Below are 24392 nucleotides of genomic sequence, written 5' to 3' on the forward strand. Positions count from 1 at the left end.
GTGCTAAATCGCGGTGTGCACCTGCGCAGATGCAGCGCTTCTGGATGTGGATACTTTGAGTTGCGGACGTGCCTCTGGGATGGATTACGGCCACAACTTGAGGTTCCACTGTACTCCCCTTTTCACCACCAGCTCCCTGTGCCCTCCAAAAATCAGCTTTGCGGGGTTGGGAACCACCCAGAACAACAAAGCAAATGACAGTGGGGGCTGCAAGAGAAGAAGGGGGATTTCACTGAACATTACCTTCCACCCCCTTCTGCCAGTGGGGACCTTCACTCAACTGTGCTTCCGAAAAGGGAAACACAAGAAAGGGAAATGCTTCTGCTATCAACTACTGCCAGCAACTGCAGGTGATACAGCACATCCTTAATCAGAACTATCCAGGGTGCTGACTGGTCCTAAATTTATTCATTCTTCAGTAGCCATTTTGGCTCTGGTGTGTAAAAGCAGCCTATAGTAGCTAGGTGAAGGTAAAGGGATCCCTGACCGTTAAGTCCAGTCGCGGACGACTCTGGGGTTGCGGCGCTCATCTTGCTTTACTGGCCAAGGGAGCCAGTGTTTGTCCGCAGACAGCTTCCAGGTCATGTGGCCAGCATGAATAAGCCACTAATGGCAAACCAGAGCAGTGCACGGAAACACCGTTTACCTTCCCACCGGAGCGGTACCTATTTATCTACTTGCACTATGATGTGCTTTCGAACTGCTAGGTTGGCAGGAGCAGGGACCGAACAATGGGAGCTCACCCCGTCATGGGGATTCGAACCGCCGACCTCCTGATTGGCAAGCCCTAGGCTCTGTGGTTTAGACCACAGCACCACCCGCGTCCCTATAGTAGCTAAGAATCCATCTTTTAATAGGAAAGGGTAGGATGCAGAGTTTCGGGCAATTCTCCAAGTCACGGATGGGAAACCTCCAGTCCATGGCACTAGTAACATCCACCAGGCCTCTTAATTTGGGCTGCGAGACATTGCAAACTACAACCACCTTTCAATCACCTGTCAAGCACAGAGATATATTACTGATGTAAGAACTAAGTGCTAAAATCAGAGCTAAGGAATCTCTTATCTCCAATCTTAGTGCTACGTGCCACAGTGCTAAGGCAGAAGCTAAGCCTCTGTCTGTTCACAGCATTTCTCTACTCTCTGACTACAGCACTAAGATCAGAGGTGCCTGGTAAAAGGCAGAAAAGGCTTATCTCCAGTCAAAGCACTGTCAAGAGTGCAGCACTAAGATAAAAAATGAGTCTGTGCCTGCTCCCACGTTGAAATTTGAATCCATCTGACATTACGGGACATCAGGTGATGGAGAGCGGGCCAGTTTTAGATGCTACCCAATACCCATTCTCTACCCAACTCCCTGCCTTTATATTCATTGAAGACATGTCCTCAGACACAGCAAGGGGCAGGCCTGCTACTCTTAGCCAGATTCAGCCCTTCCTCCAAACATGGAAACTAGGAGTACAGAAATGCAAAGCTTTGCCCTGGATTCCATTTCTTGGATATGTCTGGAGTATAGAAAACTGGTTTAGTTCATCAGTTTTGGAAGTATATACAATATAATCTTCCCTTCCTTCAATTTGTGGTATCTTTTGTATACAGTCGTACCTCGGAAGTTGAACAGAATCCGTTCTGGAAGTCTGTTCGACTTAGAATCATAGAATCACAGAGTTGGAAGAGACCACAAGGGCCATCGAGTCCAACCCCCTGCCAAGCAGGAAACACCATCAGAGCACTCCTGACATATGGTTGTCAAGCCTCTGCTTAAAGACCTCCAAAGAAGGAGACTCCACCACACTCCTTGGCAGCAAATTCCACTGTCGAACAGCTCTTACTGTCAGGAAGTTCTTCCTAATGTTTAGGTGGAATCTTCTTTCTTGTAGTTTGGATCCATTGCTCCGTGTCCGCTTCTCTGGAGCAGCAGAAAACAACCTTTCTCCCTCCTCTATGTGACATCCTTTTATATATTTGAACATGGCTATCATATCACCCCTTAACCTCCTCTTCTCCAGGCTAAACATGCCCAGCTTCTCCAGGCTAAACATGCCCAGACTTCCAAAGCATGGCTTCTGATTGGCTGCTGAAAGCTCCTGCAACCAATCAGAAGCCCTGTTGGATGTTTGGTTTCCAAAAGAATGTTTTACTTCTGGTTTTTGATTGTTCAGGAGACGGAACGTTCTACTCCCAAGGCATTCGGGAGCCGAGGTACGACTGTACTGTATGTTCTGATCTTTGAGATAAACTCTGCCCTTTTTATTGTCCAAACAAAGGCACTTACCTTGCTGCTATGGTAATACATAATTTTTATCTTACATCTTATTAATAATGCACTTTTTAATTTGTTAGTAAAAATTCTGCATTATAAAATGCTTACCAAAAAGCAGTGCAATGAGCTGTTCAGAGTAAGAAACAGGTTCACATTTGCTCTGCGGTAACTATACCAGTGGCTGCATTTTCAGGAAGTCGTGAATTTCATTCCAAATCCTTTTATTATTTCAACTAGCTACAAATACAACTAAGCCTGCTAAACAAGCCTCCATCAATAGGCATTTGTAAAGTTGTTTTCTTTAGGAGGCAACACCCTCCTTATCATCAGAACAATGTAAGTCTCCTCCTCTTTCAGATAGCATTTGTAAAACTGGTTGCACTAGATGCTTAAACAACCACAAGAGTCCTAGAATGACAGCTTGTGACAGTTTCACTTGGCATGTTTTTCATTCAACAGTCAACCAAGCAAATTCATGGAAAAATAACCTACCAGATGGTAGCCTGTTTTTAGTGTAAGCTTGCCTAGTTTCCAAATTCTACATGTATCTAACCTTTTCAGCTAGACCCACTAGCTAGTCAATACACTATCAGCGTGATAAGATAAATTCAGTACACTTCTTATAACAGTAAACTTCTATATTGTGAAATCACTCCAACAGTTCTGTACAACAAATCAGAATCATAATAACCATTACTATATAAAAAGTCCTTGCAGTTACAGCAACGTAACAGGCAATACATCCACTAGCAACTAGCCTCATTACATCAACTTCATCCAAAAGGATGAAGAGGCAGGTCCTCTGGAAAGCTCTCAAGAACTATTCCATGCTCAGATGTTTGGGGATGTTTTCTGGAAGTGGGAAAGCAGCAAACTCATGGGTGCATTTGTAGACATTTGCACATGATCATAGTTATCACTTATTTTTGGAAGATACTTGAATAAGAAATAATTATCAGCATGATATATAATCAATATATACCAGTAAAAATATATATACCCTGCATAGCATGTCTGGGGAGCATTGCTAGAGTTTCTTCCTTATCCAGCTGTTATTTCAACTTGTGTTGAACTTGAAGGAATGTTTCACTTTTAAATGCTCCCTTTCATTCACCAACGTATTCATTAGTCAAATGAAGAAATACACTGACTAGTCAATCTCTCCCTTGCCTACAATGTGAAACATATTTTATGCTATAAGATGGAACATAAGAACATAGCCATAATGTTGAAACACCCTCTAGGGTACTATGTGGTTTTAGGGCCGCTCAGTTTTTTGGAAGTCCCAATGTACAGAGGACTCGTGAAGTAACATGAACAAAGAAATGTTAACCATTTGCCAGTACTGCACACTAATCTGAAAAAAAGCTTGAGGAAAACTTAAGACTCAAGTGATATATTAATAAGCCAGAGTTCCATAGCAAAGGAGGCGGAGGCTCTGAAATTAAAGAAGAGTATTAACTTTCAGAAGAGTGGTTTCATGTGAAAATAAAGTCAAATTGTTTATTTAATAGGAACATGCCTTGGTATTTTTACCAATTCTGAGTTGGTAAACTCAAAATGTAAGATATAAAGAAGACTAGGTTTTAACAGCAAATTTGAAAATGGTTCTTCACGTTAAAGGCATGTTGCTAAACTCCCTTTACTTCAATGATTACTTCAAGCAGATGGCCTTTAATGTCACTTCACACATACCGCCACAGTGGTTTTATGCTGTCCTGTTAGGCCATTACCATCAGCATCACCACTATTCTTACTCTCACCTGTCAAATTAAATGCGTGAAGTCCAGAGGCCTGGAACAGATGACTGGTTTCTTAAACGGGCCCCAAGCAAAAAGTGGAGGGATTTATTCTCCCCTTGATGTACGTAAGAAATGTTAAGGCAGTACAAAGCAATTCAGAGGCGTTCACTGTTGGCCGCATAAAACCATCATCATGTAGTTACCAAAAACTACAGGGAGAAGCAGACCATGAAAAATTCTACTCTCTCACCTCAATAATGAAGCTTATTCTTCAATAAAGGGCCAGGGAGAATTAATGCTACCCCTTTAACATCTTCACTTAAAGTGAACAAAGAGGCTCATGCTGCCACATACCAATTAATCTAAACTTAACAGCTAGTGCTTTTCACTAACTCCACAACCCATGCTGCCCTTTAATTTCAGCTAATAGCCTTCATGAAGAAGTCAAACTATTTAGCTTTAATTTAGACAACTTCAGTGATTGCATAGAAGTTAACTGCTGAAAGGAAAAACAACCTTGATTAGAAATCAGAAAGTATGTTGGAAAGGTATGACTAGTAACGAGTCTGTGGCTAAATGCCTTACTCATGTGCACTGCCTTGCTTACAATACACAGCAGAAGGCCACATGACTTGAAGGAATTAACAGTTTCCTGGTTCAGGAAAGTTTAACCATGGCTCTGATGCAATCTTAATGCCATGTGACCACCCAGTGAGTTCAATCTCTCTTTTTGTTGGTTATTCCCAGAACACTTAACAGTAGGAATACATAACTTCTGAGTGCCAGATCCTTGTCAAATCTCGTTTTGCCACTGTTCTGGGAAAGGAGCTCAGCATTTGGCGGATCACAAGAAATCGTAGGAGGGCAGCATTCAGCTTAGTGGGTCACAAAAAGGTCTGACTGATAGAACTAGATGATACGACTTCTTGAATGTATATTAAGTGTTTTGCACAACATTTTAAAACCAGCCACAAGCATTATGATCCTACTATCTGATAATCCCATACTAAGATTTTCATAAACTAATGATATTTCCTCAGACACCACCTGCTCCCAGATGATGATGTATTTCACCAGAAGGCACCCAAGGGTAGGTTTCCTGAAACTGACTGTGCCCAGTCCCACTTTAAGAACAATTTTCTGCAGTTTGCTGCTTTTCTGCTTGCACGGGAAAACAGCAATTCCATGGCTAGAAAAATCAGCATAGCCATGTTACTTCTGCTGCACAGGAGCCAAGAGATATGCAGGGATCATGGCACAGTATTCAGACAAGGCTTGTTATCACTTTAAGCGCTCACTTAGCTAGTATTAAAAATATGCAAGTTAGTCATAATGGAAATTTAATATGAACTGTAGAGTGATGCCTAGCCGGTCTTTCAGGAGGGCATTCTCCTTTCCCCAGAATGCACAATCCATAGTAGGACTACTTGTTGGTTCTTAGCAGTGAGGCAAAAAACTATACTCAACTCATTCATCTTCATCATTTAACCTATCTATAGCATACATGCTGTCACTCAAAATAAAGTTTGGTGTTAAGCTACAAAGGACCTTGGATGAAATTAAGGCCTGCATATAATCAACATGATCCTCATTCATCATTTTATTCAAAAGCAACATTTGATAAAAATCACTGAAAGTCCACCCAATCATGTAATGCAGGTCACCAATACATCTTTCCGCAGGGCCTGGAAGATGGAGTTGTTCCACCAGGCCTTTGGTCAGGGCTCAGCCTGACTCCCCTTCTCTTTTTGTATAAGAACTGGTATGAAAGAGACCTCCCAGCATTCTCACGGGCCTATATAAGAACAGCGTAAACAGTTGGGCCTGATGAACATTTACTGTTCCCAACCCTAATCCTGCGGAAAGCCATCTAATTAGATTTTAATTTGATCCTGACTTGTTTTTAGGAGATAATTTAATTATTGTCTGATTTTATACCAATGTTATATATTTGATGTTAGCCAACTTGAGCCCAGTCTCAGCCGGGGAGGGTGGTATCCAAATAAAAGTTTCAAGTGTAGTCCTCCTGGGAAGAAGGTGATGGGACAAAATGTGCAGGGACCTTCTAAGCAATTTCTGAGAAACGTGAATGTAGTGTGAAAATGTTGAGTATTTTTCCTGGTACTGAGGAATGTTCTTTGTTGCCAATAGGTAGCAACTGCACCCCTCAGTGTGTAAAATAAATACTCTGTGATCTCCACAATCAGGACCAACAGGACACAGCTGACTAACCATGGCATGCATAAGGTGGTTTTGTGTTATGCCATGCTCCCCACAATAGCTATTTTGTGTTATGCCCCCCTGCCCCACCATACAGCAGCTATTTTACTACAGGTGCCCAAAGCATCCTCTCAAAATTTTAGATGTGTCTACTGGTCCAAAAAATTGGTAACTCCTGATCTAGTGCCACTGGATTAGCTATGATGGAGACTGCAGTTGAAGTTCATCTTTGGAATCTGATTATTGGTTTAGGCTAGGAAACTCTAGAAGAAGCAGGTATCTGAGAGACCACCCTAACCAGTATATGCCCAGAATATTACTGCTTTCTGTAGGAGGGTTTTTCCTTAAAGTCCTAAAAAATTCTAAAGCCTCCACCACAGTAGCTCACAGGAATGCTTTCAGTGTGAATGTCCCTGTTTGTGGAACAGCATCCCTACGGAGACATGACAGGTGCTCCCCATTTGTACTTTCTTGAAACACAATACATTTTTATTGTGACAGATGGATGGAAAAGTTGCAGCCTTACAACTTTGATTGTTTTTTGTATTTTTTAAAAAACAGAATTTAGTTGTTTTTATTATACTTATTATGTTTGCAAATCATATCAAGACATATGGAAATCACATTGAGACACATGTAAAAGGAGACCCAAACATTAATAAATAATATTTGAATTTACAAAAAAAAAGGGGGGGGACAATGATTTACAAATAAAGCCTGCATATGTGTAGCAGAGAAGTTGCACTAAGGGAGGAGGACCTGAACAGGAGCTAAAAGGCCGCATGGTAAAAGCCATGAACACAGAAGCCTGGCAGATAGAAGCAAAGAGATGTCTAGGTTGCATTGAGAATATAATTAGAGGCATGATTTAAGAAGCACAAGAAACATTGTTACACACCCACCTTTTAAAGCCTCTTGTGTTAGTGGCAGATTCAAGGTGTACACACTTAATTTTTAGACAGAAGTGCTTCTCCAAAGAAGCACTAACTAAACTGCAGTTTCCAACATGTTATCTAGATCAGTGTTCTCCTTGGTGGTGAATACTTCGCTGAGCTTCCAGATACAAGGGCATTGAGAAAAATGCTGCCTGTGAAAACAACCTGAGACATTCTTATTTTTTATGCATGCACTGACTATGATGTTTTTAAAATCTCTTTATAGAGACCTCACTAAATTCCTTCTCTCACAGGAGAGCTAAGCAGACACAACTAGGCTGAAGAACTATCAAAACTTTGCATGTAAATGCACCATTGTTTGGTGGGTTTTGTTGTTGTTTTTTGAAAGCACCAAAATAGGTCATTGTTCCTCAGCATTATCAGCAGCTGGAGAGGTTAGCTCACACAGCGGAGGGTTAAATGCCACCTAAATACCATGATCAAACTGTCCCCTTGCTTTAAGATTGATGTCTTATGCTGACCCAAATAAATCTTGAATACCAAGTAATGTTAGATGACCCTGTAAAAAGGAAGTTTTCAGGTAGGTTAAATAGCAGGAGATAAATATGAGGCTGTAATTTTATCATCAGCTGAATAATGTAATCTGACAGATCACTCATCATAACCTTTATATATGCTGTTTCTAGGCCAAGAAGTAGAACCTACTCACTGAATAGCTCATAATACCATGCAGACAACTCAAAGACACCCGCTCTCAAAAGAAAATCTGAATGAAGAAAATATTTTGAAATATTGCAAACTTGCGTCCTCTCTCGCTATTGGGGTGACAACCTAACAGTTTGTATTGCCGGGTCACTATAACCAAACTGCTATTACCATTGTACTCCCAACTTTACTGTACACTTGTGAAACATAGACTACTTATAAAAGCCATCTCTAACTCCTAGAAAGATTTCATAACAGTGTCTCTGAAAATTTTTACATATCACCTGGGAAGACAGGCAAACTAATGCCAGTGTACTGGAAGAAGCAAAGATCACGAGTGTTGACACAATGATTACACTGGGCAACAATTTTTTACTTTTTGAATGTTGTCTAGATTTCTACAACTGATTTAGGGTATTTTTGCACTGCTGAATCAGGAAATGGCATCCGTTTCTCTCCATCAGGTCAGGTTTACTGTAAACTGAATGGTGGGCATTGATAAAGGTAAGTACACGTAAATTGCACGTTGCTTCATCATTTTTCAAACTTCAGGGCTTGAACTTCCGTTTCTTGGAACTCCAGGAATGCTCAGCGGCAGGGAGGTCTCTCTTCAGAGTCCAACAGTAGTCAGCCATCATGACTGCATCCCAGAGACCCTGATACCTGGTCTCCATCTCTTTCATGTCCTGATGGAATCTCTCCCCCTGCTCGTCACTCATTGAACCCAGGTTCTCAGGAAAACGGTCCATATGTGAAAATAGGTAGTGCATCTTGACGCTCATGTTGCAGCCCAGGTTTCTGAAAGCAGTCAGCATGTTGTTGACAAGTTCTGCGTAGTTTCTGGCCTTATTGTTGCCAAGAAAGTTCTTCACTACCTTCCACGCTTCCAGTTCCACTTCCTTCATTGACTTTCCGAACTCTGGATCTCTGATGAGCTGACGGATCTGAGGACCGTCAAAGATGCCAGCTTTCAACTTCTCCATGGTCAATCCTGGAAAAGCCTGGCACAAGTAAGTGAAGCAGTCACCATCCTTGTCCAGAGCCTTGGTGAACTGCTTGATTAAGCCGAGCTTGATGTGCAGCGGTGAGAAGAGTATTCTGTCTCTGTCCACCAGAGGGTAGTTGATGACGTTCCTTTCTTTGCAAGGCACCAATTCCTCCCGCACAGGCCAGTCTTTCTTCGTGTAATGCTGAGCACAGTCCCTACTATCCCACATGCACAGAAAACATGGGTACTTGGTGAAGCCAGACTGTTGTCCCAACAAAAAGTTCACCGTCTTCAGGTCGACACAAATAAACCACTTATGCTGATCATAACCAATTTTCTCCAGCACATACTTCAGTGCTTCATAGTTCTCCTTCAGTGTACTCGAGTGAGCCAGGCTATAGAGGCAAACTGGTTGCTGTTGTGTAGCAGAACACATTTCAGTGATCACTTGCTGCTGTCAATGAACAGTCTCCAATCTTTGGGTTTGTACTGTGGTACTCCAAGCTTGAGCAGAAGCTGCGCAATATCTGCACAGTACACCAAGTCCTTCTCTTGAGAAAAAGATGGAGGTACTCTTGATGCGAGCACTGTCAGAGAGGAGGTTTTTTTCCTTCAATCTGGATGCCAACAGTTCGGCAGAGTCCTTTGGCAAGCTGAGGTCGCGAACTAGATCATTCAACTCCTTTTGGGAAAATGGATGTGGAGCATCATCTTCAAGAACCACTTCTTCTTCTTCATGTCCTTCAACACTGGAGGCATCTTCGTCACTAATGTCAGGAAGTTCTCCAAAGATAGGCACTGGAATTTCATCACAATGAGCTACAGGACGACATGCTGATTGAAGATCAGGATACTTTGTGAGGCGGCTGCCCCATTAACTTAGTTTTGATCCCCAACTTTATGCTTTGCCGCACCAATTTATGGAAGATTTCGAGGTTTTATGACTTCAAACTGATCCCTTTTCGACATAATCACCCAGAACTATCGGACCTGAATACTTCTTGTCATTAAAATAATCATTTCCAATCAAAACAATTATTTGACATGGCATTTTACCCCCACCAACGTCTTCTAAAATGCTCCACACAAGCATACATGTGAACAAAAACGTAAAAAAACGACATGTGGCCATAGCTCAAAAACTTGACCTGATTGAGCAAAACCAATGTGATTTTTGGATTCAGCGCATCTGATTCGTCCTAAATCAGCTGAAAAAATGCAGACAACAAATTTGTTGTTGACCAGTGTTATTCAACATCCACTTTGTTGATCTGGCCATGTTGTTCGGATGCCTGATTATCATCTTTCAAAGCAACTACTCTATTCCCAACTTAAGAATGGTAAGTGTAATGCCAGAGGACAACAACAGAGGTTTAAAGATGCTCTCAGGGCAAATCTTAAAAAAATGTAGTATAAATGCGAACAACTGGGAAACACTGGCCTGTGAGCGCTCCAGTTGGAGAACAGCCTTCACCAAAGGCATCATGGATTTTGAAGAAGCACGAATTCCGGATGAAAGGGAGAAACAAGCTAAGAGGAAGGCACATTTGGCAAATCCTCACCATGATCAACTCCCACCCAGAAACCTATGTCCCCAATGTGGAAGGATGTGTGGATCCAAAATTGGCCTCCACAATCACTTTTGGACAAACTGCTAAGACCTTACTCATGGAAGACAATCTTACTCAGCTACGAGTGATCACCAAAGAAGAGACCATTGAAATAAATTTGATTATGGCCCAGAAGTAAATGGAAATGAGGCTAGAGGGGACAAGTAAAACTGGCTTCTCAATGTTCCTGGAAGAAAACTGGGTATCCTCATGGCTGTAGTCATCAACAAGTAATTTATGAGCCGCTATCAACGTGAACCAAAAAACAACGGTAGTTAGTAATAGGTGACTGAAATAAGAAGATACATGATTACAAGAAAAAGTACAAGCATATACAGCCCGTAATATGAGGAAATGTAAAGAAAAAGTGAGACTGTTAAGTAAAACTTAAACCCACTACTGATTTAGTGAATCTCAGTCTTCTCAGTATTCATGAATAGTATGGTGTCAAATATGTATGACTCTTCACTACTTCAAGTCCAAAAGTTCTGAATAACCCGTTTCCAGGTTTTGTTTAAAAAAGACTTCCAGGAGGGCAGGAGGAAGATAATATACAATCATATGTACAATACATACATGTGTGTGTGTGTGTTTGTCTGTATGTGTACAGACAAAACACTAGATACTTTTTAAACGCAATATTAACTTTGGCACTCTTACAAAAACAAAAGTCTTTGTTTTATTGAAACTTATTACAAATACACCCGCTGTTCAAGACAGCTCTATCAACTGCTGCATTCTATGAGTTGCATTCAGATGTGTCACTCAGCTGATGGTAAGGCTTCTGTCAGCAAAACACAGAGGGAGGCAAATGTCAACAATTCTACCCCACCTCTGCAGCCCCCATGTCCTCCATAAATCTGCTTTTGAGAGACTTCAAACTTCTGGAGCAGATTTTAAAGCGGGTGGGCTGCAGTGTGTGGACACTGAAAATTGCTTCCTTCCCCATTCTACTGACCTTACCATCATCTGAGCAACAACACTGGATACAACTAAACCTGCCACTGTTGAATACAGAATAATGCAAGTCTGTACATGCCTAATCAGAAATTAGCCCCTGCAAATTCAATGAAACTTGCTTCCAGGTAGGTTTTTGCAGAATTGCAATCTAAAGATATCTTCATTTTGCCATTTGGAAACCTTCATTTTCTGTGCTGTTAAGTTTATTATAATCTGGGTTTGGAAACAGTATGTACAGCCTGAGGATGTGGACATGAACCTTGGAAATGTGAAAGCCACCACATGAGTGCTAGAGTCCTTCCTGGCTCATTAAAAAGGTCAGTGGGGACAGGTAAATGGTCAATGCCTTCTTACAACAAGTCAGGGTTCCAGTATGCCTAAAGGAGGCAGTTGGGGTTTTTTTAAGCAAGAAAACATAGAAAATAAAAGAATGTTGCTATAATGTAATTATGAAGTAGCAATAAATCTGTATAGTCAGTTAAACTTCATTAGATTGTGAGCCAGTAGTACATCATCATCATATACAGCGTGTGTCATGGTAACTGGAGACAAAATTAGCTATCTTCAACTCATATTTATTTATATCCTGACTCATCCAAGTAAATAATATATTCTTGTAAATACTAACATAACTCAAGTTGATTATAATTTATAGAGAAATAAGCATCTGAAAGATCCATGACGTCTTATCTTGAAACTTCAAGCTAAGCTTCATGGACTCAGAAAATGGCAGCTTGAATATTCTTTTCACATGTACACCTATCCCTTGTGTGATTTTATGTTCATGTACGCACATACACATATTTTAAAATGCTCATCAATATTTTCACTTGATGCAGAAGATGGAGGAAGCAAGTGGCATGTAAGGGTTAGAAGCTGTGCTGCACAAAAGGCTTTACAACCATGGTTCAGGAACAATATGCCTGGAAGACTCACAGATTGCCCTTCTGGTTTGGAAGCACTTTGTCAACACCAGGGCTTTGTAATCTAATCAAATGCAGCAGTATAAAATGACTAACAACTGTTTCCAAACATTGCTTAAAAGGTAATTTCATTTAGCACCCTCAAAGAAAAAAAATGTATGAGTTTTCACCTGTTTCCCCAAAATGTCTGGGTTTTCCATTTCAGCTGTCAGATGACAAAGAGAAAATAACATTCCTCCCTTAAGTTCCTTGGTTTTTCCCAGGTCTTTACAAATCTGCTTCACAACAATGGTCTGGAGATTACACTGTATGTTTGTATTTTGGAAACAAATGATACTGGAGGAAGAACAATCATTTGTTTCCACTGTACCAAGACTCTCCCATTTCAACCATTAAAATCTCAGAGTTGTGGCTAAGGCGATGAACCTTGCTATATCTGAGCATGCCAGTGCACTCTAGCACAAAGGATACGGAGTTCATTTTCTAAGCACTTTACCTTCTCCACCAAGTAACCAAAAACACTTGCTAACTTTTTCAACGTCTGCAAGTTTTAGTGAAAACCAAGATATGCAGGTTACTTGCACTGGTAGACAGCATCTTGAGAAACTGTAATGCAAAATGCTTTTTAAAAGTCACAATAACACCCCTTCAGAAACTACAGCCACACGCTACTTCATGAAGTGCTGTTACATCCCTGTATTTAGCAGCAGTGTTAGCAGCAGTGAAACATGAAAAGGTCAAGGGTGGAGGTGACATACAGAGATAGCATTTAAGAGTACCTGGGAAAGACTCTTGAGTTCCTCCTTTCCGGGATAAACCAGTATTCCATAAGTATCAACAATCTAGATTCCAGGGGTTGTATCCAACCAAGGTGTTTTATTAGCACAAGGACATATGCCTGCACAATGGGGCTTCCTCTCCTCTTCCCACATACCCCCAAATCTGTTCCAGGGAGTTGGGGGGATCCTCAGAACAGATCTGAGACAGGCATATGAAGTCCTTGCACTAATGGCATGACTTTGTTCAATACAAGCCCCAACTTCCATACATGTTGTAGAATGATGTCTTAATGCAAAGAGGGAGGGCATCGGATCTACCAAGTCCCCACATATCCATCTACATCTCTGTTGAGATCAGACATTCAAAGACAGGCATACATAGGTAAACTCGGCCCTCCAGATGTTTTGGGACTACAACACCCATCATCCCTGACCACTGGTCCTGTTAGCTAGGGATGATGGGAGTTGTAGTCCCAAAACATCTGGAGGGCTGAGTTTGCCTATGCCTGCTCTCTAAGAAGATGCATCTCCCCCCATCTGTTATTTTGAGTTAGGCATGATCATACCAGGAAATGAATGACTGGTTACAGGATCAACCCCCTCTGCTAATATCCAAAGGCTATGCTGTTCTACACTTTTGTACAGAATGCTCACAACACTGGTTTTTTTACCTGTGTCATTGCAACAGCTTGGCAAGCAGCTCCAAGTTGTTACCAACAACATAGCAGTGCAATTATGTGCTGCAATGCTAGGAGCCCCACCACTGTTAGGTACCTATGTATCAAAAAGCGGCCTATGCTTTTATAGAAATATGAAGTAATATAATATAGCCACCAGTGCTTATAGTGCATTTCCTTATGTTATCTGACCAGCTGACTCAAGTCAAACTTGGAGTTCCACAACACCTGAAAGATGAGAAGCTTCTACTTAGCAACAAACTATATGTTTCCAGTTTACCATCAAACTGTGGTTTTGCCATTACAGTGGTATCTCAGGTTACGCACAGTTCTGCTTACAAACGCTTCGGGTTACGAACTCCACAAACCCGGAAGTAGGTGCCCCGGGTTGCGAACTTTGACCCGGGATATGAACGCAAGCCACTTCCAGGGTCGCAGGAGGCCTATGTAGGTAATGTGTGCCTCGGGTTAAGAACGCTTCAGGTTAAGAACGGACTTCCGGAACGAATTAAGTTTGTAACCCAAGGTACCACTGTATCCATAAGTAGTAGGGAAAGATGGGAGTCTGAAAGTTAGTGTATGCTCATGTAATGGTTTGCCATTACATCTGAATGCATCCACTTTCTTGCAGGTTTTATACTGCTTCAAAAACCTGCAAACCCTATCTGACCAGAGAAGATATCAGAACTAAATAAAGTACTGTATTATTATTCTTACCAAAAGATACCAGGGCAGGTTACAACATTAAAACACAGTATTAAAAGCGGCTTAAAGCAACTTACAATCACAAAAATAAGGTGTTAAAGCCATCCTGATACTTTCATACTACTCAACTCCAAAGAAACAGGCAGAAAAGGGGGGTGCAAGAGGTGAGCCAAGTAAAATCTGTAAGCTGGGGTGGCAAGCCTGTGGTCCTCCAGATGTTACTGAACTAAAATTCCCTGCATCTGTGATTGCTGGCCATGCTGGTTGTGGCTGATGTGAATAACAACAACAATAATCACAATAATAATTTATACCCCAGCCACTCTGGGCAGCTTCCAACAAAATATTAAAAATACAAAATTAAGGAATGTGAAGATAGGATTCGAACTACGAATGATTGTCAGAGAAGTTGAGGGAGGTCCAATAAGCTAAAATATGTGATGTGTAAATTGATATGACTGGAGTTTTTCATGGAAAAAAATTTTATTAAAAAAAATATTAAAACAAATATTAAAAATACAATAAAACATCAGACATTAAAATCTTCCCAATACATCAGGAAGTTTAAAGGCTAGCCATCCCACCTTAAAGTCTTTTCAGCCAGTGCAGAAGCCAAGGCAGCTACAACTACAGTGTAGTCATATGGACCCAACAATTTGCAGTTCACAGCACTCAGCTGAAACCGACATGAAAAAAGTTGAGCTGAACTCATGCACCTTGCATATAATTTAGCTGAACTGCTGATGAACATTACTCTTATAGCCTACTGCCACAATATCGCCCTACCATAGCCATACCCAACCTGGTGCATAAGGTAAAGGTAAAGGTACCCCTGCCCGTACGGGCCAGTCTTGACAGACTCTGGGGTTGTGCGCCCATCTCACTTAAGAGGCCAGGGGCCAGCGCTGTCCGGAGACACTTCCGGGTCACGTGGCCAGCGTGACATCGCTGCTCTGGCGAGCCAGAGCCGCACACGGAAACGCCGTTTACCTTCCCGCTGGTAAGCGGTCCCTATTTATCTACTTGCACCCGGAGGTGCTTTCGAACTGCTAGGTTGGCAGGCGCTGGGACCGAGCAGCGGGAGCGCACCCCGCCGCAGGGATTCGAACCGCCAACCTTTCGATCGGCAAGCCCTAGGCGCTGAGGCTTTAACCCACAGCGCCACCTGCGTTACATAACCTGGTGCATAGGGAAGCCTTATACGTTAACTTGCACTGACTGAGGCTGAGGGAATTTATGGCCAAAAACCTATGAAGTTTGAGGAAGGCTGTTCTATAACTAGGTCTCCCTGAGACCCTTAACAAAATTATTTCTCGTTGTGTTTCAAAGTTATTGTTCTCACCATGACAATGAATAGTTCAGCTTTACAAACAAGCCCACAAAATTTACTAGCCTACAAGAAATTTTATTAGCATGATGGGGGCTGGCAGAGGAGGCACAGAGAACTCCATCCCTCCAGTAGCAACCCACGGGACTGGGAATTTATGTTCTGGAAGGTTTTGTTGCTTGTTGCTGAGGACAGACGGAATACCTGATCCACCCTCCATCTACATGGAACTCCTGGTTGCCCAGGGCTACCAGGCAAGTGTTTAAATACAAGGTTGGCATAGTTCACCATAGGTCACTCTCAGACAGATAATACTAGAGTTCATTGTTCTTTGTCAAAGTCACAAATGTAACAGGTTATAGCACTGTGTACAAGTTAGAGAAAGATATGCCTTATAAAATAATTAGACTCGACATAAGCAACAAGCTTATTTTTCTTGATCTAACTAAACTCAACAAGATTGATTTTTTAAAAAAATAACAGCGGTGGTTTAGGGTTAAGTATCACATTATCATTGCTTAACATATTCTTTGAACTTTGACAAACAGAGTTTATCAAAGATATTACATATGGATGAGTAATCCTGTCAAACTAAATCAACAGGCACTTTTAAATTTTTACTCGTTCTCGTCTCTCGTTGTAATTATCTATTGAAAACCAATAACAGAACATTAAAAGAACTTTCACAAAGTGAATTTTGAACCACCACCCACATTCTAATACTCATTAGCTGCATGGACTAAATGCCATCTATTAAATATATAAACTCAGGTAGGTGAAATATATTTGAGGAAGAGTTTATGACAGAAAGCGAAGCATCCCACCCCCACTCTGATTTCTGTGAAATGAACCATGGAATCCCATTTTAAAAGATAAAAAGCTTAACAACAGGTGGGTTGTTTTCTTCCCAAATCTGTATGCACAATGCTTTACGGTAAGGGAAGACAGCATGATTCAGTATCTTGCTCAACAAGTCTAAACCAAGGAGGAAATTCTAAACATGCACATTACAAAATACTAACTATAACTGTGCAACCAAACTGTAGAATTGGAGTGCACAGAGGTGGGGGAAGAAAGAAACTATCATTCTTCAACACAGTTAACAGCGACGTCACACCAAAAGAATCTACTATGAAATCAGTCAAGTAGTATTCAGTATGGAGCTGTCACATGAATCAACCACCATGCAGTACCCGGATCATTCTTGATCAAGTAGGTTAGAAAGATTTAAGTTATCAAATTGACTAAACTCTACTTAGCTTAGGATAAATGTTTCTCAGTGTTATTCATTACTTGCTGCTGTGCAATTTCACCCAGTTAATAAAAACTGCTTCAAGCTCATAAAAATCAAAGGTTATGTTTGTTCAAATGTTACAAGTTTAAAATTAACTTGAAAGACTGTAATTTAGCCCAGAAAAGACAAGTACACTCAGATGAGAGGGCTGCAAGCAGCAATTACATCTTCAGGCAGACAGTACCTCACTCTAAAAATCGACACACTAGAGGAATTCTTATATAGCTCTTGTGGTATGTGGCACTATTTCCATGATGAATTATTTCTAAACTCCTCTGTATGTGAGCTACTCCATTGGAAGCAGAAGGGATAAAATGAAAGATACAAAATCCTCTTGACTATATATAGCAACAGAGCTACATAAGCTGGTTGGTTGGAGCCCCAAACTACTCCTTACCTTCCTGTGGCAAGCATAATCTTTTCTTTCACTGTTTTTTTCCCCTCCACACTTAGAAGTTCTACTCAACTCTGTATTATTAAAACCAAGCATCACCTTGAGCAACAAGTTTTACAAACCCTGTGTTTGATGGATATAATCACAGGGATGTATGAACAGGATTGCAGCCTCAAGGAATTAAGATATATAAACAGTAGCAACTTTTAGTCAGAATTCATACAGGAATTATGCCAAGCAGAGGGGAATGAGAAGATAAAAGCATTCCCTTAAGCCTAAAAACAGAGGGGGGAAATAAGCAACAAGCACACAAACAGAAGTTTTTGCCCCTTTCTTAAATCATCTTTACATGAAACATTGCCAACTCCCATGCAAGCTGGCCCATGAAATGAGAAAATTACATTGAGATCCTTCAGCAGGTATCCCATCTTCAGAGTTTAGGTGGGTAGCAACCAGTGATGGGTTGTTTTTTCTGTGAAGGCAGCCATATTGTAGAACTTTCTTCTCAGCATATTTGCCTGGTGGTCAGTTATCCTTTTTAGATAACAGACAGACTGCCCTGTTCTGCCATGTTTTTGGTTATATTTAAGATCCCTTTATTAGGTTTTTTTATGTGCTCTGTTTGTTGCCTTTACTGGCATTTAATTTTGATATGGAATTTTATTGTTTTTATGATAATTTGCATAAGCCACTTTAAGATAATTTATATTGAAAGGAGGGATATATCCTATAAACAAATATAGGGGCTCCTGGTGGGGACAACAATTGACAAACACTTAACTAACTGCCATAACCTGCAAGCTAGTTGGGGTAGGAAGTTTTTGTTAGGCATTTGTACAGAGCTGAGCAGAAGAGTATGTGAACCAACGTCTTGATAAATAATGCTGATAATGCAAGAGAGCCAAAGGAAACTGGAATCAGCAATCCCAAGTCTCTAATCTATCACACTGGAGAAAGTTTGGATGAGGTGGATGTATCTGAAGTGGTCCCTGCTCTGCTCACTGAAAGTCCAAGCGGGCAGTATCCACACCAGCAGTAGCCAGCATAAAGCTCTAAAATAGCTTTCAAGGGTGGGAAGGGGGCAGAGCTGGGAAAACCAAGGATCTGTTGGGTCTCAAGACAGACAAGCAAGCTGCAAATTGCAGTGCCGGGGGGCAGGGAAATAATCTGGGTCCATTCGCTGGTGTATGAAAACAACCTACTTTTGGGGGGCTGGTGCACTTGGGGAGGCTGAGAATGACACAGTGACTACACCATCAGTTAAGCCCAGTTGTTGCGAAATATGTAACAGACAGTGTCAATTCAGATATCGAACTTTGCAACAAATATTAAACACATGGGAGGATAATGGGTATACTGAGATCATTTCTCAATCAATATATTTTCAGCTTCATGGTTTCTGTGAACTTATAGAAGAATCCAGTAATGTACGTCAGATGCTCTGTGTGGTTTCAAGGTCAGAGTAGGTCTAAAAATAAGCAAGCCTTTTAACGCCAAGATTGATGTACATGAAAGCACTGTTTTCTTCACTTAGAACTGACGTTATTCTGAATAAATGTTACCTACATTCTGCCCTGAAGTTAGCATAGGGTTCTTTTTATACAACAGGAAAGAGCCATTCTGAGCTGTCTTAAACAGTGTTACAGGCACTGCTTTCTGAAAAGTGACCCAAATCCCAATCACATGTCTTCTGAAAACTTTTTTTTATGAAGCTTCCGGCGCACTGGTACGCATTGTGTCTTGGATTTCAGACTGTTATTTTTGGACGGGCAATTCTTTTCCCCAACTGTGATTCAGCATTCCTATTATAGGTAGGATGAGGAACTTAGCCCTCCAAATGTTGCTGGATTCCACATCCCATAAACTCTAGTCGTTGTCTAGTGGCAGAGGCTAATGGGAGTTGGAGTCCAACTACATCTGGACAGCTATAGGTACTGCAACGCTGCTATATGCCAAGAGCAGACAACAGCATCTTACCTTCATTTACAACATATTTGCAAACCTGTAAATACAAACTAAGACAGGAACAGAAATCAAACCTGTGATATACATTATCCAATATTACCTAAGAGATGTATGTCAAAGTAAATTACTAAATTTGAAAACACTCCCAGTAACCCACTATCAATGTAACTGTGTGTACAGAAATGTTAAATGCTCTGTTTCACACATTCCTCTGCTCAATTACTATGAAACCAAGGCTTCTTTCTCTTGTGATAGATAACACAGCAACTGTCTTGTAATGTTTTCACTGCAGAGAAGTATCTGTAAATCACAATTATTAAAGCACCAACATATTTTGATGGATTAAAACACTGTATATAGTCTCTTTAAACATCAACATTCACAATGAACACTGTAACCACCAAAAGTTCACAAAGTGTCATTACATATATGGAAGTTTATTTAGCAAATGTTCTCTTCACAGAGGTCTCTAAAAGTAAGCTTTGCTTCTGACTCTACAGAAGTTTCCGCTGGGTGTTTCACAAGGTAGTGCAAGGTGCTGATAGCAGGAAGAATTCAAGGCATACTTCTTTTGCCCTTTCTAACATTGATTAAAAGACAATTCCTGAAAGTGAGCGTTCTTGAGAATTACATTAACAATATCATGTTTTGAGAAGCATTACACAAGAGCTGCACTTTTAGGCGGAGTTAGCATGTTTGTTGCTTCCTGCCCACAAGCAAGGGTGGTGCAAAATATTATGTGACTGCCCATCCCACATTTTTTTACTGGCAGTTTTGAGACTTACTATGGCTGTTGTGCTTGAAACAAGTTAATTTAAAGGAATGCCATGATCTCAAAATGGTACCTGGTACATGTAGTAGCCCCCACCCCACCAACCCTACCCTAGCTGAAATACCAAGTTTTTACTTCCTGCATGAAGTTCCTTTTCCTCCACCACTTCACTAAGACTTGGTGAGGGGGTGGGGGGAGTAGAATAGTTTAGATAGCCTAGCTATTTCTAAAAATGGGAATAGGCACTGCCACTCTTCTAAATGCCAATGGAAGTTCAGAGGTTGCTCCAAATCAAGCAAGGGCAGGCTCTGACAGTCATGCGCTTCCACCGAAGGTTGAATATGAGTTGTTCGCATATAAGATCTGCAAGTATTACAGCTTAAGAGTGTGGTGCTGGGAAAGGAAGAAAGAGATCCTCCGAAGGAAAAGGAAAAACCGAAAGCATATGGGCCCTAGTAGAGACGTTAAGTTCGATGGGGAGTCAAAGGGCCAAGATCCCCAAGAAGCAGCAAAAATATCACTCTTGTGGGGAGAGTCAGCTACAAAGAGGTCGAAATCCCACTGGAAGGGAAAGACCAGGTCGTGAGCACGGGCAGGTACATGTATCAGTTGCAGCCAAGTGAAACGTAAGAAGTTTCGGCGAGAACGACAAACTGCAAAAGAGGGCGAGGAGGAGGAAAGAGCAGGCGCAGGGGGCAGCACGGGAGGGATCCTGAGTAGGACCGGGGTCGGGGAGGGTGGGCAGGAGGGCTAGCCGGCGAGACCCTAATTCGGGGTGGGAGCAAAGGTAGACGTTACAGAAAACGTGGCTGGGCAGACGGAGGATAATGGGAAGGGAACTGGATCAACGGGACGCGATCGAGGAGTAAGGGCGTAGTAAGAGTTTAGTAAGAGTTTAGTAAGAGTGGGGGCGCGCGGGCTGAGGGGCAGCCAGACAAGACACACAGATGCCCCCCCCCCGACACCCCATAATACTCACGCCTTGTCCACCAGCTCCCGGACTTTCCACATATTGAGCATCTTGGCCGTCGTCGTCGTCGTCGTCGTGGCGGCGCGGAGAGCTTCCCCTCCCGGCCTAGGCCCCTACTAGCGCGTCCCCGGTCTCCGCCTCCTCCGCCTCCTCCTCCGCCAGGAGTCCGGCTAGCTGCTTCTCCGCCGCGGCAGCGCCAGGCCCGTCTCGCCTCGCAGCACCACCTCAGCTTCGCCAACGGCACAGAGACGGCGAGAGAGAGAGAGAAGCGATCGGTCCTGCCCCCCGGAAACCGGCAGCGCTGGGCCGCAAGGCCTGCTGGGACAAGAAGTCCGGTCGAAAGGCGGCCGGGAACGCCGGGCCTCGTTGAGAGAGAGAGGCGTGGGGGGGGCGCAGAGGGATTCCGCCGCGCAGCATGCTGGGAGATGTAGTAGAGGGCGATCCCCTCCGCATGGCTTGCTGGGAATTGAAGTTGTTTCTTTTTGGGATCTTGCTCTAGACCTCAGTTGGAGTTTCTGGAAGAGGAGAAGAAACGGTGGAGGAGGCTTCTGCAGAGAAGAAGTTGAGCTTCTTTGGGCCTGCGTTTGTCCTGTACAAACCAGTGCGAGAAAAAAGGAGAATAATCTTTAATAATAAGAATAAGAATAAACAAAATAAAAAAATTCCTTCCAGTAGCACCTTAAAGACCAACTAAGTTAGTTCTTGGTATGAGCTTTCGTGTGCATGCACACTTCTTCAGATACCGAAAGCTCATACCAAGAACTAACTTAGTTGGTCTTTAAGGTGCTACTGGAAGGAATTTTTTTATTTTGTTTTGACTATGGCAGACCAACACGGCTACCTATCTGTAACAAGAATAAGAATAGTTAATTATGTGAAGTTCTCTGCTGCAGTCATGCTAGCTAGAACCTTAATTCTAAAAACTCATGTACAGTGGTACCTCGGGTTAAGTACTTAATTCATTCTGAAGGTCCGTACTTAACCTGAAACTGTTCTTAACCTGAAGCACCACTTTAGCTAATGGGGCCTCCTCCTGCTGCTGCGCCGCCGAAGCACGATTTCTGTTCTCATCCTGAAGCAAAGTTCTTAACCTGAAGCACTATTTCTGGGTTAGCGGAGTCTGTAACCTGAAGCATATGTAACCTGAAGTGTATGTAACCCGAGGTACCACTGTATTGTCTCTATTGAGGCATAAAACTGCAGCAACCACAATGATGGCAATCTAGAAAAACCAGGAGTTGTCCAACAAATGTAAGAAGAGCTGGATCAAGCCAGTGGCATACTGAGTCCATGCATTCTGTTCTCAAACAGTGGGCATCCAGATACCTGCAGGAAACCTGCAATAGGATGGGAGCACAAGACCACTCTGTCTTTCACTGCTTTCCAGCGACTGATATTCAGAAGCACTGCCGCCTCCAACTGGAGGCAGGGTATAACCATCGTGGATAGTAGCCATGTATAGCCTTATCCTCCATTTCTAATCCTCTTTTGCAGCCATCCAAGCTGGTGGCCATCACTGGCTCCTCTGGGAATGAGTTCCATAGTTTAGTTATGTGCTGCATGTGTAATAGTTGTGGTACATGGGGATTATTTCTCTCATCATTACAGGTGCTCACAAACCATCCATAGCTGGGAAATGGTACCATGTATGCAGTCCATATATTGCTGATTCTATATAAGCAGATAACCTGAAGTTATATGCTTATAAATTGGCCAAGCCAGGTAGGGTGTTTTTTGTGAGTGAGGATCTCTACCAAAGATTGAGCTAGAGAAGGTTCAAAACATTATATGAAATGTAATCACTTCAGCAACCAGTCACCTCCCATATCTTTGGCAATGGAGATGTGACAGGCACATTTCTGAAGTTGTATTTAAAGACTGATAGCACTTCAGGGAACATATTTGAAGAGGTTCCCTATTTGTGCCTTTTATAGGAATTTCCAGCTTTTTTTTTTTAGTAAGCAGAGTATCAGCCTAAAACGTTTCATTTATTGTGTTTTCACTATTTCTCTAAGCTATTTCAGTTAGCCTTTCCCTGTTCTTCATCATTTTGTCTGGATTGATACCAAGAAAAAAGAAGAATGTGAAAATCTACTTGAGGTAGCCATAACGCTATAAAGGAAATGATGTTCACAGCTGCAATGCATATATTAGAGAGCTGTGTTGGTATTTACAATGGCACTAATACAGCTAGTTTGTAACACTGAAACTATCTTTGTTCCCAAAGGATTCACACTTCTCATGTTGGATTTCAATAATGCCGGATGAGTCAAGTTTCAGAATGCCCCCAACTAATCAGTGTTAAACTGAGAATACAAATATTTATGGGATTCAGAGCAACTATTTATTCCTTTTCAAAGTACATAGGGTTAGCATCTATTATTTCATTTCACACTAGATGTGAACTGGGAGCAATTCAGGGGAAATAGAGGTAGGTAAATAAAACTTGAGGGACGCAGGTGGCGCTGTGGGTTAAAGCCTCAGCGCCTAGGACTTGCCGATCGAAAGGTCGGCGGTTCGAATCCCTGCGGCGGGGTGCGCTCCCGCTGCTCGGTCCCAGCGCCTGCCAACCTAGCAGTTCGAAAGCACCTCCGGGTGCAAGTAGATAAATAGGGACCGCTTACCAGCGGGAAGGTAAACGGCGTTTCCGTGTGCGGCTCTGGCTCGCCAGAGCAGCGATGTCACGCTGGCCACGTGACCCGGAAGTGTCTCCGGACAGCGCTGGCCCCTGGCCTCTTAAGTGAGATGGGCGCACAACCCCAGAGTCTGTCAAGACTGGCCCGTACGGGCAGGGGTACCTTTACCTTTACCTTTTAAATAAAACTTGATATAAAAGTGTGTGGGGGGGGGGTTGTCCTCCTCCATTCCTTCTGTAGTCTCTTTCTGTCAACATTTAAATTGCACTTCCATAACTTTGGTGGACTGTGTTCCCTTGTCTTGACTATCAGATGAGAAACGTGATGGTCACAAAGATAACCACAAATCAGAATCCTGGTCCTTAAAGCTAAAGCTTAACATTGATTGGTTCAAGCAATGCAAGGAGGAGGAGGAAGAAGAGGGTGAAATTGATGTTGGCACATGTTAGAGATGGGTGGAAGGGAGAAACGAACTGTATGGATTTGCTGAACTTCAAAAGGCACTAGGCTATTCAAGAAACGGTTTCAAGAAAATCTAAATAAGCGAGTTCCAGAAGAAAACCAGAG

At 42.2% G+C, this 24392-nt stretch overlaps 1 protein-coding gene across 1 annotated transcript in view; it reads right to left on the reverse strand.

The window, feature by feature from the left end:
• Window positions 1-21490, reverse strand: part of CLINT1 (clathrin interactor 1) — a 69481-nt gene extending 47991 nt beyond the window's left edge. The window contains exon 1 of the mRNA XM_079968238.1: window positions 21199-21490. Coding sequence (XP_079824364.1) covers window positions 21199-21239 — 41 coding nt within the window. The 5' untranslated portion in view covers window positions 21240-21490. The remainder of the gene's footprint in view (window positions 1-21198) is intronic.
• Between the last annotated feature and the right edge of the window lie 2902 nt (window positions 21491-24392).

This window comes from Podarcis cretensis (assembly GCF_951804945.1).
Source record: "Podarcis cretensis genome assembly, chromosome: 2".
In the NCBI taxonomy this organism is placed as follows: domain Eukaryota; kingdom Metazoa; phylum Chordata; class Lepidosauria; order Squamata; family Lacertidae; genus Podarcis; species Podarcis cretensis.